Here is a 15,308-nt window from a genome sequence, read left to right as displayed (position 1 = left end):
AATAATTTATTAATTATTATAACTTAAGGTAGGGATAGGATTAATTAACCTTACTATAAAATTAATAATAAATTTTATTATAAAAAAGGTTTCCTTAACTATATTAGTAAGTATAATAAGTTCTGCCTCGGTTGTAAAGGTAGCTATAAATACCTATTTAGTAGTATCCTAATAAATTAAACTTCTAAAGAATTATATTATAAATCCTTAAAACTTTTATAATTTATAAAATTGTTTACAAATAATAAATTTAAAGCAATCCGAAGTACTTTATTACTTTTATAGTAGAATACTATATTAGCGATAATATAGAAATAGTAGAGTACCTTATTTATAGCCTTATAATAATTTAAACTAGGGTTGTAATTATATTTAGAGAGATAATTAGCGGCGAAAATAATATTCAAACATATAATAATAGCGGTATATAATATCGAACCTATTTTAATTTAATATAGGTAAATTAAATGAAGGGAAGCTTTACTTTAAAAGGAATTAATTCGACGTTAATATAAGGATTGAGGTAATGCGTTTAGTGTTTATAAAGTAATAGATTTTTTATAAATACGAGCGTTAAAATAGTTAGATCTTTCCTATTTTATAATTTCGAATAATTTCGGTACCTAAAAATTATTATAATTCGTTTCCTCTAATTATATAGTATTATTAACTGAGGTTATTTATATATCCCTATATAACGGTAGTTTTATTAGAATAATATACAAAAACTATATTATCGATATAATAGAAAATAAAGATGTCATCATTAATGATTTGAGGTAGTATGCCTTATGATTCTTGCGCTGATTCTTTTTACGATTTTTCTACAATACATTTTATTCAGGAGCATAGTTACAAGACTAAAAGGAACTAATCAGCTAACATTAATCAGGGATCATAAGAAAGATTGGGAGATTGACAGATAGCTAATCGTATAGATTGTCTAAATAGCTAATCACTTATCTATAATTAATAAATAAAATTCAATAAGCTATTAATAGAAAAAGAAGACTAATAGAAGAAGAATAGAAGGATAGGAGGATAATAAAAAGGAAAGGGATTAATACTAAGAAAAAGATCATTAGAAGGAGGATAATAAGAAAGCCATAATATTCTTTTTAAATATATTTTAACATATTTTAATTAAATATTTTAAATCGCCTTTCGTTATTTCGTTACATAAAACACCTAATCAATTATCTTATTAATAATTAAAAATTTTCCTAATCTTTTACTTCTCCATTAAAGAAAAGGTTACCTTTATTTATTAATTATCGAATAGTAAACTTTATATTCATTTATTCTTTAAATTCTAAAACTATTTACAACCTATTCGTTTACTCTCTTTAACCCTCCTTTCTCTAAATTTCAAACTTTAGCCTTTCTATCCACAATTAGCGTTAACTACTTCGTCTACTTAAATTATAACTTCCAATATTATAACCCTAATCAACTATCTATAACAAGTTTTTATTGTAGTATGTGGTTGGTTTTGTGTTGTGTTGTTGTATTGTTTTGGCCCATTTCATCAATAAAGATATATAATTTTTTAAAAATTAGTTCGACACCTATTATTTTAAAAGCATTTATAAGTTTTCGTTATTAAAGGAGTAGAAAATATTATAGCCTATATAGAGCCTTAAATATCTTAAAGACTTTACTTAGAATTTTATAATTTAAAAGTATACGTATATAGATATCTTTATTTATATGAATATCAACGAAGGTATTAATAGCATCGTATTAAATGAGTTCGAAATTAAGTTGGGCGGCTATAATAATAAGAGTATAGAAAGAGCGGCTAGCGAAGGTAGAAGCGTATATTTCTTACCCTACCTTCTTTATTTATTAATTTCTACGGATGACGAAGCGAGCTTTAACTTTATTAAATTTATTATTCTTAAAGAACTTGTATATATATACCTATATATAATTAAGGATTTATTTATTTCGAATACGTAGCTCGTCCCTATGGACTTTTAATTAAATCTTTATTTCTTTATAGTTAGTAAAATAGGCTTACTCTATTTATTGAAAAAGGTTTTTAAAAATATAGTAATTAAGAGATTTATAGTTCTTAAGCGCTAGGAGAAAATAGTATTTATAAATAGACTAGATTTTATCTATATAGATTAAGGATTTGAATTCTTCTTTAATAATAATTTCATTATTACGAATAAATTACTATAATTCTATTTTCGTAACGGGCTTACTGTTATATATTATTATAAGCTAGTAAAGTTTACCGGTATTAAAGGCGGCCTTTTAGGGCTTAAAACTTTTATAAATTTCATTTTTAATATAAGGGTTAAAATAGAAGCCAGCGAGGAAGGAGGTAGGCGGCGGTCGGTCTAGCAGCGGCGTATTTAAAAGAGTAGGATATCTATTATTAAAAATAAAGTTAATAGATATTCTTTCTACGGGGGTATTCGAGTTTTTTAATAGGGGCTCTAAAAATATATAGTTGGTCTCTCCTTTTTAATAGGTTTAGTTAAACTCTAGAAGGGAATTGAGTATATTGTACGTTTAGGCATCTTTAAAGTCGATTTAGCTACCGATGAAATTGGGGATTTTTGGTATTAGAACCGTCTAGTTATATTTTTAGAGTAATATAATGAATTCGTTGGAAGAGATCTTTAGGAACTACGCTTCGATTAGCACTTCCTTAAAGTAGAATATATCTTCGTTAAATAATATATTACGGATATTAATAAGTGAATTATTAATAGGGTTTTAAATATGGTAAATTAAGGAAGTGGCGTAGTTAATTAGGTAACTGATTTATATTTTAAAGTTTATTTTCTAACGCCTCTTTTCTTTCTTTTGGGTGGCTGTAGTTATAGCGTATATTTTATAATTATAGATACGAAGGTATATAATATTTGGCTTGCGTAGAGTTAATGTATTAAATTTATTTCGTTTGGTAATAAAGGTATAGAAATATTTATATGGGAATCTCTAATTGTAGAAGAATTTGGGGGACCGATTGGTGAAATAAATTACTATAGAAACGACTTTTGGCTATGAATCTTTAATAAAATGAAAATTCTATATTATTACTCTAGATTCTTTTTAAATTATATTTTCCGAACGTTTTATACTATTATTTTATATTTAGGTACATAGAGTAGAAGGCTTAGTAATTATACTTTTAAGAGTGAGGAATTCTTTTACTATATAGGATCCGTTAATTTTATTATTGTATTTAATAATTTTTAGTTAGATATTATATTAAGTATTTAATGTTATAAAGAAATTATTAAAGAAAGAAGTAATAGTAATAGTTTTACGATCTATTATAGAATAATCCTAAATATACCTAGTATATTTATAAGTAATAAATATAATACTAGAATATCCCTAGCGGCTCTTCGTATAGCCGAGAAAAATTATAAACAATTTCTTTCTTAGGCTATAGCTATAGACGTAGGGTCTACGGCTAATTTATTATTTAATCTTTAATAAAATATACGCGTTATAATATATAGTAGAAGGACTTTTAAAGCGGGTACTAATAACGTTAGTAAAGTAGTCCAATATTTAAAGATTATAATAACCGAAGCAGTAATACTAAATAATAGCCTCTTTCTTATAGTATTTATAATTATTAAAAGAATTAAATTAACTACGTCGTATAAAGAAAATAGTTCTAAAGAAAGAAGGAGAGAGGTCTTTAAAGATTATTTAACAATATTACATTATAAAACAGTAGAAAAAGGAATAATTTAAGTTTCGAAAATAATTATTAGGTAGTCGCTAGTTTTATTAGAGACTTTTTTTTTACAAAGGAAATAAAAGGAAATAAACTTAATTATAAAATTAGGATAGAAGGTTATATTATAGAAACGGAGCTTTTTAGGCCCTTTATATTCTTAAATTATAATATTTATATTACTATATCTTTTAATAAAAATACGGGAATTTCTAGCCTAGAGACTATTAGTATAGAGAATATAATAAAAGTTAATAAAACAGGTAATTTTATTAAAGATATAAAAGGAGCTATTAGAATTGAGAAGGGCGCTATTCTTAAGAGGGTACAGTTTTAAATCTGCTTTTCCTATTTAAAGAGCCGCCTAATAAATAGCTATTTTATAATTAATTATTATTTCTTAAATATTTTCGGTAAAAAATTAATTATTTTTATCATTATTATTATTTTACTTTATTTCCTATTCAAGGCGGTCGATTTTTCTTTTTAATTTTAGATTATCGCGGAGGTTCTTTTTAATCCTATTTCAGGTTTTCTTAATAAGTTTCTATTTAGGGTTAATTACTTTAGTAGGGAATAAATATTAATAATATTTAATTAAGTAGAGGCCCTATTAATACGCTTTAAAACGAATATTTAGGAATAATAATAAAATATTTATAGCCGCAATTTTACGCTTCTTCTTATAATAATTTTAAGTCCTATTAGATTAAATACCCTCGTCTTTAGTACTGCTATCCTATAGATTATTAAAAGTTAAACTTATACTAAACGTTCCCCTATAACCTTTAATTTTATTAATACTAATAGAAAGTTACTCGTTTAATCCTTTACAATAGAAATTTCCGGATATTAAATAAAAATTAAAAATATTAGTTATAACTTTCTTATTAAAATATATAGAAATATTAAATATTTAAACAAATCTAATTGGCCGTAAGTAATTCAAAAAGTTTTTAAATTAAATATTAATTATAGTAATTTCTAGAACCTTATAATAGATTACATTAATTATTGTAGCGTCCTAATCATTTATCTATTTACTTATCCCCTTATCCCTCTTATTAGGCTCATTTAATAATAATTTAAAGTAATTATAATACTTTTAGCGAGCTTCGGTTTAGGTATTTTCTTTTCGGTAATTATAACCGTCCTTAATATTAGCGTACTATTCGGTTATAAATAAGAGGCATAGAAAATTACTAATTTTATAAGAAGGGGATACGGATTCTTATATTTACTTTCGAATATTAATATTATTAATCTTAAAGGATTCGTAAACCTTCGTATTATAGGACTAGTTAATACGATTATATTTATACTTTTATAGATTAAAGGCAGTAAAGTCTATTAATTTAATTTTAGCGTCGTTAGTCTACTAATTTAGGGTTCGGTTAGTAATTTCTACGCTTTCGAGGATTTAAGACGCCTCTAAGGCTTTAACTTCTTTGTCTACATCTATAATTACCGGGGCTAAGGCTGAGGCTAGGGGTACATAAATAATAATACTAAGTTTAAACTTATTAAGGACCTCCCGAATTCTTTTAATATGGCAGAGGGCCATAATCTTAATAGTATAATTATCGATACAAATGAATAAGGATTTTTAAACGGCTAGTTCCAGCCCTAATACGAAGTTAATAAAGTCGAAGCCTTTAATATAGCTAAGCATTTTATGGCTCTAATTACAAAACTTCGAGGGCCTATCGAAGTAAGGACGGTTAGTCTTTAGGAAGAATTCCTTTAATAGGAATATAGTTACTTAATTTGGTCATTATAGGGGTAGTTCGAAAGGTATTAGTACGTAGATATTCGTACTTCTATAGATATTAGCGTAAACGCAAGTATCGCGAATCAGACTATTAATTGTCAGAATGCACGGTTGAATTAAATGTGGGTAAATCTCTGTATTACTGTGTGTGTAGAAGAGTGCTGTAAAACGAGAGTTGGGGGCTCCTAGAGTATTAGGGAGGTCTGTAGCCAGATTCTGGGTGGCTGGGAGGCTAGTCCTCATTTAGAGCCCCCTTCTTACTGGCTGGATTTAACCCTCCAAACTGACAGATGTTCATGGGGGTTTGAGTAATAGCCCCACGGGGAGAGGAAGCTAGGGGTTCAGGGTGTAACTCTATTTATCCACGAATCATATCGTCGCGTGGGGGTTGCTGATGGCACGGCGAAGCAACAACCTCTTTTGCTGACCTTGTTGCTGACCTTGCTGACCTTGACGACCGTTGAAGTCGTACAGGCGCGCCTTTTCACGGCAGCAACAGAAGGGCACTCTAAAAGCTTACGGAAGCTTCATCAAAATTGGTTCGTGGCATATATGTATGACGATCCGACTCTTTGATACCCAAAATCTCTGAATCGCTTCAGTTGTTGCTGTTGTTCAGCCCGTTATCTGGCCTTTTATTTGACCACAATTCCTATCACCCGCCGATCAAGCCGTCCTCTTCTTCTGCAACCTCTTCCCCGACTTATACAAGCCCATATCGGCGAGAAACGCAATCCTCATCGACGCGCCAAGATAGACAAACGGGATGTTGCCCCAGTCGATCGCATTCCACGTTGACGGACTCCAGTAGATGTTCAATCCCAACTCGCGAACCGTGTAGAGATGTCCGATGTCGCCAATCAACAGACAGAAGAGCACGGTCTTCCAGACGCGGATGTCCGAGGTTGACCGCAGCACGAGGGCTTCGTTGATGGCGAAGAAGAAATACAGGTTGGCGAGTTGGGAGAGCACGATGGACGTCCCCAGCGGAATCGTCTCAGGAGCCGAGGCGGCATGCGTGAGCTCTAGGTAGGCCTTCTTGTCGAAGTAGGCGTAATATGCGCCGAGCAGGGCGGAGAGAGGTTCGATGAGGAGGAAGAAGAGGCGGTAGAGGAGCGGGAGGGAGAATGCGGATCCTTGAGGTTGGTTTGTTGCTGCTGCTCCAGCAGGAGCTTGCTTGTCTGAAGCCATTTCCAATGGAAGTAACTGTGAGCTCGTATCGCCGTCAAGGTGCTGGTCGCGTGTGTTGGGCGCGTTCGAGGAGGAGGTTGCCCTGATGATTGACGCAACGATGAACCTTGTCGTGCTTGTCTCAGTTTTGGTGCAAGGAATTGATCTCGCTCTATCTTTGGCCCGAAGCTTGTGAATTGGAGCTTGGGCCACTCAATTGCTGTGGGGTCCCAGGCATGAACATTCTGCCCGCTTTCAAAATTGACACCGCCTGCCTATTTGATCGAGCCATCAAAATGGCCCGGGCACTCCTTATCTGAGGTGGGTGATAAGCAGAGGGCTTGCGAGCCCTACTCTAGTCTTGGCGCGCTCCGCAAATTGGGACCCATCCAACTTTTCTTACCCGCAGTCCATCACGACGGCCGCCTTCGAGACTCTTGCAATCGACGACGACCGACCGATCGACCCGATATCGACAATCGCCAAAATGTCTGCCCCTCAGCTCAACAAGATCGCGGCCAACAGCCCCTCTCGCCAGAACCCTTCTGAGCTTGAGACCGCCGTTGCTGGCGCCCTCTACGACCTTGAGTCCAACACTGCCGACCTCAAGGGCGCTCTCCGCCCTCTGCAGTTCGTCTCTGCCCGCGAGGTATGAAATCTCGACACCGAACAAACACACGCAAAACCGAAGACTCTCCGAGTTCCTGTTCCGGCGTCGGCGCACACCACGAGAGCGAGAAAGACACACCACGTTTTTCGCCTCGAGCCGAATAGTCGCTTCTGGGAAATATGATATGAGCATATTGGAAAGGGGCCGACAGCCAGCACAGCAGCAGCGGTGCCCAGAGGGTGCATGATGATGATTGATCCCTGGAAAATGGACACAATATCACCATGGGCACTCGCAGGCGTGTGTGTCTGTTGCTTGCTCGCGCCCAGAGACCATATACACATCAGAAATACCATACAGCGCGCCGCGGAATAGGACGGGAGCGGTCCAAGGATTGATATCCCCATGTCATCCTGGAGCTCGCATGCTGACTTTTGGTCTGGAATAGATCGAGGTTGGCCACGGCAAGAAGGCTATTGTCATCTTTGTCCCCGTCCCTTCCCTGCAGGGCTTCCACCGCGTCCAGCAGCGGTAAGTTTATCTCTTCAATATCAAGGCTCGCAGTGATACTAACTCGTCCCCTCAGTCTCACCCGTGAGCTCGAGAAGAAGTTCTCTGACCGCCACGTTCTGATCGTCGCTTCTCGCCGCATCCTCCCCCGCCCCAAGCGCTCCAACCGCTCCCGCAACACCCTCAAGCAGAAGCGTCCCCGTTCGCGCACCCTCACTGCCGTCCACGACGCCATCCTCACCGACCTCGTCTACCCCGTCGAGATCGTTGGCAAGCGTCTCCGCACCAAGGAGGACGGCTCCAAGACCCTCAAGGTCATCCTTGACGAGAAGGAGCGCGGCTCCGTCGACTACCGCCTCGACACCTACTCCGAGGTCTACCGCCGCCTCACCGGCAAGGCTGTCCTCTTCGAGTTCCCCCAGGTCTCCGCTGAGTACTAAACGGTGGACGCAATGGGCGTTTGAGTGTCTGGGTTGGAGCACTCAAAGGGTGATTATCGGGTTAGGGCTCAGATGATATTCGGGTTCGGTTCTCTTGCAATGCATGCATGGCAGTACAAAAGGAACGGCGTCTAGCTAGCTTGTCTTTGAAAAAGGGCAGGCATGGGTTTCCCCCTACTACCTGTTATCCCGTGTGTTGTGCACCATTAATGCCAACATTCAAATACTACTGCGTTATGGATTGTGGGATACATCTTGTTCATCTTTGCAATCATCTGCTTGTTGTGTATGTGCCATGCCTTGTGTCTGTCCTACAATTTCTATGTTCGTTACATGCTTTTAAACGCCGTCGTCATACATACCCTGTGAACCGTGTCCTCAATCGTAAACATCATTATTTCCTCTCTTACTCCTGACTCCAACTCATCTCATCATGACCTCTCACATTCTCTCATCATGACCTCTCACAACGTCCTCGCAACCCTCCCCAACCCCAACACACACCAATACGCCAACTCCCTCTTCTCCTTCCCACCATCCTTATTCCCCTTCGCGCTGCTCAACCCAGGCATGATCTCATCCTCGGGCGCCTCCGCCTCCCACTCGATCCTCACAAACATGGGTATCTCCAACACATCCTCATCCTCCTTTATCGGCCCCCTTCCATCCCTTTTCGCCGTCTGCACCAAGCTAGCCGGGATCACCTCAATCACAATACTCGTCCAGTTCCTTCCCCTCTCCCACACCTTGCCTACTTCCGGCCCCAATTCCTCGCCCGCTAGACTTGCGCCTCCCGCCGTCCCGGGTCGCAACGTGCCAGCGCGTTTACGACCACCTGGGCCTGAGCCTTCCGGCCCTGTGGAGCTCGAGAGGTTTTGAGATTGAGAAGAGGAGGATGTGGCGTTGTTATCCTTGAGAGCTTCCTCCCAGACGTCCGTGTTGGAGTCTATTTCGAACTGGGGACAGAGGATCGTCACTTTGGAAGGGAACCTGCCGGGTGTGGTGGCTGGTGTAGCGAGAGTTACCCGCACCGATTCGAAAATGGGGTTCTTGAAGGTTAGCACGAACTGGGCTGGCTTCAACGGTTCGATGGTATCAGGCGGCAGATTCGGCATCGGCGGCGGGGTCAGGCCGGGGATAATCAGCTGCTTGATGGTGATGGTCGGGATGTAGTTGCCCGCTATCAAGCGGATGCGGAAGCGCGTCGTGGTCACTTTGCTCTCGGGCTTGCTGATGATATGGCGGCACTGCGGGCAGCGCTTGGAGCGCTTGGTGCGCAAAAGGTAGGAGATCGGGCGCAGGGAGGAGGTGAAGCGCGTGAGGCCGTGGAGGGGCGAGGCGCCGAGGTAGGGGGCTTGGGATTGGAGTTGCGTGGTGGAGGCTGTTGAGGAGTAGGCGTCGAGGCCGGTGATGGGCTCGAAGTCTTGGAGGGCGGTGATGGCGCTGGTTTCGTCGAGCGAGGCTAGTTGTAGACCTTCGGAGGGAGCGAGCGCTTCGCGCATGGTGCCCGGTCGGGATTTGGATTTCTTGTCGTGCAGCGAGGAGGAACCGGTGTAGAGTGACATGATCCGCGAGAGAGAGGCGGGCGCGTCGAAGCCTAGGTTGCCCAGGGCGGCGGAGGCGTCGCCGCCTGCTTTGCCGGTGCCGTTGGCGTCGGAGAGCTGGTTCTGGTAGAAGGATTTGAGGTTGGCGAACTGCGTTTCCATGTCTAGGAGTGTGTCTAGGTCCTCTTCTCCGTGGGCGGTGCTGCTGCTGCCACCGCCGCCGCCTTGGGAAGCCTGTTCCTTCCGTCGCTCCTTACGCTCCTTCGCTGTCAACCTCGTCTCGCCGCCGTTTCGTAGCTTGGCTAGTTGCATGTGGATGCTGTTCGGCTTGTCGAACTTGATTCCTATCTCGGTAGAACTCCAGTTGCAGTAGGAGCACGACAGGATATAAGAGCCCGAGTGGGAAGAAGCGGCATGGTCTGGACTAAGCAGCTGGTTGGGATCTGGTGGTGTCTCGACGTGGTTCACCGCGAGGGGCCCGATGCATATTGGGCACTGGAAGCAACTTCGTGTACATCTGAGGAGGAGACAGTTGTATGTCAGTCAAGTGTGCTGATGTAGACGACGTGGTATAACTGACCTGTTGCCCTCGCTCCTGATGTTGCTACTCGGCACCTCAAACAGACAGTTGGGGCAGTAGTAGCAAACAATCTCCTCGGCTACACATCGTGGACAGCGGATCTGGTGGCAGTCCTCGCAGAAGGAGAGATACTCTAGCGGATAGAGGCTGTAGTTGGACCGGGCAGCACGAGGGTCAAAGGTATGGTCGTCGTCGTCCTGAGCGGCGCGAGACAGGCCTTGGGCGGTGACATCGGGAGTCCTCTTTGCGTAGGGGTTGAGCTCTGAACAGGGACACCGGATGTAGGTGTAGGGATTGAAGGGCGCCATGGGAGTATCGTAGAGGTCCTCTGGTGTTATTGGTAGCGGTAGCTGGTCATTGGCGGGATCGGAATCGGAGGGCGAGGACTCGGAGGGCGGTGCTGATCGCAGCCCGGGGAACCACAAGCGACTGCCGGTAGTGGTATCTCTAATTCGGCTTTGGGTGAGGCCTGGGTGGAAAGCGGGGAGTCTGTTGTTTCCAAACATGCATGCGGAGTCTCTTGGGTTCGGCTGGGGAGGGGGGCCTGAGTTGTTCGTTTGCGCCAGTCCATCAATCTATGAGGTGTCCATCGTTGAAGAAGGGGTGGGACGGCAGCGGGTAAGGTGGGGGGGAGGGGGGAGCGGGAGGGAGGGATGTCCGATGGAAGGATGGAGGCCGGAGGGGAGCTTGACGCGCCTGACGCGTTTACTGAAAGTGTCCCGTGGTTGAGGGCCAGTGGGCAGCTTCAGGGCACAAGGAACGACAGTTACAGGGGAGAGTAGGGGACCACATACATACCCCTAACCCGCAGCAAGACAAACCCAGTACTTGATAACTGGTAAGTGAGAAGTTCAAGCTCTCACCGTCCACTTTCCCTCTTTCAACTTCACTTCACTCTCTTTCCTCATTACGGAAAATGAGACTTTCAGCAAAATTTGAGGCCACCACCGGACCTCTTCAACTTGTCAATGATTAATGATTTTCTTCTGGCCGTACCATTTACCTGTCCAATTATATCCTGTAAACCTTTTAGTCGCTGACTTCCTTCTCTTCTGCCCGCAATGTCCACCATGAACAAAGAGACGTCCCCATCGCCAGAGTTGGCTTTCTGCTCCTCTTGAGCTTCCTGCCTCCCCGTCCTGTCGGCGTCTTATTATTACCCGGTATCCGAGACAGGACCCAGACGACGGGATGTCACCCCAAGAGATTGGCCAAGCTGGACCAGAACCCGCCCAAAGGCGAAAAAACTAAGACAAAAGAGGCACCAGTGGCAGGATCCACGACATCCCTTCATCTGCATCATGGTTTGTGGCGTCTATATTGACTGGTGTGATACGGCGCCAAAAGAAGGCGATCAGCTCTGCAATAGCCAATACTCCTCCGTCATCCAACTCTACTTTTCCGTGGACCTCCCCACGCCGACCCCCGACCTGGTCTCTATTGGCACCACATCGCTTGTCATCTTTCTCAGTACATATCAGTATCAGCCCCCCCTCTACCACCCAATCCTCAGCTCTGGGCCCTGAGTCTGGATGCGGTTCCAGAAAGGCCGAGTGGTCCTGGGACGGGCCAGAGATAGGTAGTCCGTTTGGTTGTTGGTCAGCCGCATGGGCACCCAAGAGGAGAGCTGAACATGTAAAGTCCAGGGTCTCTGGTTCGTCTGGACGGGAAAGAGTGCATACGTCGACTGCCTTTTCGAGCCGTTTCACAGCCGGGAGAGGCTTCACATTTGCCCTCCTTTGCCAGCAGCCCGTCATGCTAATCGCAAAGGTGATCGGCCACTGAGCCCAAGTCAGCCACACAAGCCGTACGTAAAACCTATTGACGTCGAGCCAAGCCCTCGGGTTAGGTTGTCGTGCATCCCCTCTGAGGCCATCAACCAAGGTCGAGGCCGTGGAACACAACATGCACTTTGGTGCTTCGGCAGACGTGCATTGTCTCTGGTCTTGACGGCTGGGGTTACCTGGGTCTCCCCGCTATGACTTAAGGAGGCGGACTCCCTGGCCTCCCGCGACAACTCTCTGCCTTTATGAGAGGGAAAAGCAACCTTCATGTCAGCCAGATCTTCGACTCCGGTGTTCACGCCAACTGAGAGCGACACTCACGGGTTTGCCATGGCACAATGTGGTATACCAAGATCCTGGTCAGATGGAGGACGATTTCACCAGACTCGCTCCCAGCCGCAGATCGGGAAGAGTATTAGGTTTGGCAGTTTCAACGACAGACGACGAGCAAGAATTCCGAATCTGAAGCGGTGGGACGGCGCCTCTAGGACCTCCCAACCTTGGGACTGCTTAGGGAAAAGAGTACGTCTTAGCGGGGAATGTCAAGTCAACAGGAGATACCAAGGCTAACTTATAAGCAGGACCCGGAGCTATGGCATCGCAAGGGCAATTGCTTGATATATCTCTATGGCCGTGGCCAGTCGAGTCGGGGCCCTTCGTTCAAAGTGCCGTTCAACACCCTGCTTGCAACGCAATGCCAGCCCCTTATCGCAAGATGTATCAGACGGGATGTCCCAGAAACTTTAGACACCGAAGCCACCCAGATCGAGCTCTACATTCCTGCTCCGCCTACGGCAACCGAAGAAGAGGCCATTCGTCATTACCTGGATACTCGCAATTTCTTTGCCTGGATTTTCCGGAGATCCATGGTAGGGGAACATCTTGGAGCAACCCTTATCCGTCTTTTACACACCATGACTGAGCTCCGATGCCTCGGGGTAAACAATGCGGACGACCTGTTGAGTTACGCCGACGAAGAAGGTTATCTGGAAATGTGCAACCAACCAGCACACACCTTAGGTGTGCTTCACTTTGCAGAGTACTGTCAACATCGCAGGCTCTACATCGAGGCATTCACTCACTGTACCGGAATGTTCGAAGAGCTATACAGTGTCCCCGAATATCAGGTAAGCGACCCTTCTATGCATTTCGACTTCCTTTGGCCATAAGCTAACTAGTCGTTTAGGTTATCACTTCCGCAACTCGAAGGCTGCTCCGTCAAGCAAAAGCTGAAATGGATGAGAGACTTGGACAAGCTACATTGATGTTGCAAACCTTTCTGGAGGAGGATCTATCCCAGGCTCATCTAGGACTGACGGTCGGCGGACGGTCCCATCTTGAGCGTTTCCGAACCTTCCTCCATGCTTATTTCGCCACCAAGATCGGATACTACCCACCAACGTCAATCGACCAGCGGTACTTGATATATCCTCCCGCGATATATCGAACGATGCGAGATGACATCGAAGCTTTATACGAACTCTTGGTAGACAACACATATACCCCGTCAGAAAGCATACCAGCCTCTGCTCAAGGGGGACTGTGTACTCTGCAGTGTGTTCATGGCTTTGACGCACGGAATAAGTACTCTCCGCTTCCTCATCCTCTGCCTTTACTGCCGGAATTACCTACCACCAGCGCATCTCGAAGAACCTCCTGGCTCCATAAACCCGACAAACTGAAGCCAGACCAACGGGTGGTTGCACATGCAGCACTGGCGAAAGCATCTAACAGAACCAAGGCCGCCATATCCAGGAATCCACTTGTCATTGCATATCAAAGATATGAAGAAGATTGCGTGTTCTCGCATCTCAAGATCGATAGACAAGAGAAAATTTCGCAAGTTGACGCGCGGAAGGTTCGATGGATACTCGTATATGCTATCTATCAAGTATTACGAGCCTGCACACAGGCCCCTTTGGAGCGCCAGGATGTTGGAAATGCTTACTACAACATGGCCGTTAGTACCGAAAATTTACCGCCTTGGGATGGGGACGACTATGAGTCAAGCTTCAGCATTCGATTCCCAAGGGGAACAAGACAAGAGGGTCATGCGTTTTCCAAGTCGCTGCCAAACTTCTCACTTCCCACGCCCCTCATTCTGTCATCATTTCCGGCGGTGTTTGCCTACGGCGAAGACAGAAAAATCAGGCCGGATATCGACCACTTCGCATTGATACATGCTAGGACGCCTAGTGGGATCGCAGCAGACCCCAGACCAACGTCCCCGCCCATTGTTCCAACTCGAGTTCACAGTCTCACCAGGAGTATCAGTCATTCTTTCAAGGCCTTCACTGGGACCCGACCAGTAGAGCAAGAGTCCACTTCACCCAGTCGGAGCAGGCGTGCTTCGTACCACGAAATCGTAATCCAAGGGTATGGGAATGGGACCAACGATGTCCACCCCAGCAATAGCGAGCCAACGCTAGACAACGTGCCGCCTCAGTCCTTTGCCGACGTCACGAAGGCATCCGATACCCGAATCCCAGAACAGGGTATCAGGACGCAAGGTATTACGCTCCGCTCACCATCGACCGCATCCACATCATCCAATAACACTACCGGATCTAGTACGACAAGCAGGGAGACGGCTGTTTCTGCGTCTTCGACAGCGCCGAGCTTCTGCAGCTCACCAACATCACCAAAAACCCTAATGACTGGAGATGAACTGGTGCGCGGTATGCCACTAGGAAGCAATGATATGGCACCTCCGCTCCCTCGCAGAAGCAGTCGACGGAGACCGAGCGAGTGCCAACCTGATCCTCTGAGAATCCGGAAAACTCAGTCAACAACCTCCCTTGATATTTCTGGAAGGGACGACAATGAGGCCAAGTGCTTGTCTACACATGAGACGAGTAACGATCCATGGGCACAGTATGCAGATGTGGGTGGGCTGAGGGACTTGGAGGTGAAGGTTCCAGTGTGACCCCTCACGGGTAAGGCTCGTTTCATCGTCTTTAGTCAACGTTTCCTTTGTACACTGCGTGGCAATTCATTTTTTAGCGGAAAGTCTATTCCATGGCTCATCCAATCTTTTCTTCTTCCTGTCCACATTTTCCAGGTTTTATGGAGTTGATCTTGATACCCAGCACTTGGTTTCGTTTGTTCTTTGGTTTTCCTTTTTGCAATCAATATCGAATAATACACATGCGAAAATACCAATATCCCCTTCTCAACATTAACCTGC

General features: G+C 43.7%; 5 protein-coding genes across 5 annotated transcripts; 2 read left to right on the top strand and 3 right to left on the bottom strand.

Annotated features, from left to right (window-relative positions):
* Positions 1-5,803: 5,803 nt before the first annotated feature.
* Positions 5,804-6,856, bottom strand: B0H65DRAFT_473072 (uncharacterized protein). The gene has a single exon (XM_062827178.1). It carries the CDS (start codon positions 6,672-6,674, stop codon positions 6,150-6,152), a length of 525 nt encoding a protein of 174 aa, XP_062679582.1. The 5' UTR covers positions 6,675-6,856; the 3' UTR covers positions 5,804-6,149.
* Positions 6,857-7,065: 209 nt separating this feature from the next.
* B0H65DRAFT_473070 (ribosomal protein S7e) lies at positions 7,066-8,465 on the top strand. Its single transcript, XM_062827177.1, has 3 exons — positions 7,066-7,302; positions 7,712-7,794; positions 7,850-8,465. Exons 1-3 carry the CDS (start codon positions 7,141-7,143, stop codon positions 8,211-8,213), a joined length of 609 nt encoding a protein of 202 aa, XP_062679581.1. The 5' UTR covers positions 7,066-7,140; the 3' UTR covers positions 8,214-8,465.
* B0H65DRAFT_473069 (dynactin p62 family-domain-containing protein) lies at positions 8,466-10,973 on the bottom strand. Its single transcript, XM_062827176.1, has 2 exons — positions 10,338-10,973; positions 8,466-10,274 (listed from the first exon to the last, which is right to left on the bottom strand). Exons 1-2 carry the CDS (start codon positions 10,841-10,843, stop codon positions 8,678-8,680), a joined length of 2,103 nt encoding a protein of 700 aa, XP_062679580.1. The 5' UTR covers positions 10,844-10,973; the 3' UTR covers positions 8,466-8,677.
* Positions 10,974-11,832: 859 nt separating this feature from the next.
* B0H65DRAFT_431676 (uncharacterized protein) lies at positions 11,833-12,094 on the bottom strand (the record flags this gene model as incomplete). The annotated part of the gene is made up of 2 exons (XM_062824960.1): positions 11,833-11,964; positions 12,020-12,094. 2 exons carry the CDS (start codon positions 12,092-12,094, stop codon positions 11,833-11,835), a joined length of 207 nt encoding a protein of 68 aa, XP_062679579.1.
* A 32-nt stretch (positions 12,095-12,126) lies between these two features.
* On the top strand, positions 12,127-15,065 carry B0H65DRAFT_266268 (uncharacterized protein). Its single transcript, XM_062822684.1, has 3 exons — positions 12,127-12,643; positions 12,703-13,248; positions 13,308-15,065. Exons 1-3 carry the CDS (start codon positions 12,389-12,391, stop codon positions 15,045-15,047), a joined length of 2,541 nt encoding a protein of 846 aa, XP_062679578.1. The 5' UTR covers positions 12,127-12,388; the 3' UTR covers positions 15,048-15,065.
* Positions 15,066-15,308: the final 243 nt, after the last annotated feature.

The sequence above is a fragment of the Neurospora tetraspora genome (assembly GCF_033439725.1).
Source record: "Neurospora tetraspora strain CBS 560.94 chromosome Unknown B0H65scaffold_6, whole genome shotgun sequence".
In the NCBI taxonomy this organism is placed as follows: domain Eukaryota; kingdom Fungi; phylum Ascomycota; class Sordariomycetes; order Sordariales; family Sordariaceae; genus Neurospora; species Neurospora tetraspora.
This window is presented reverse-complemented; position numbering and strand designations above follow the sequence as displayed.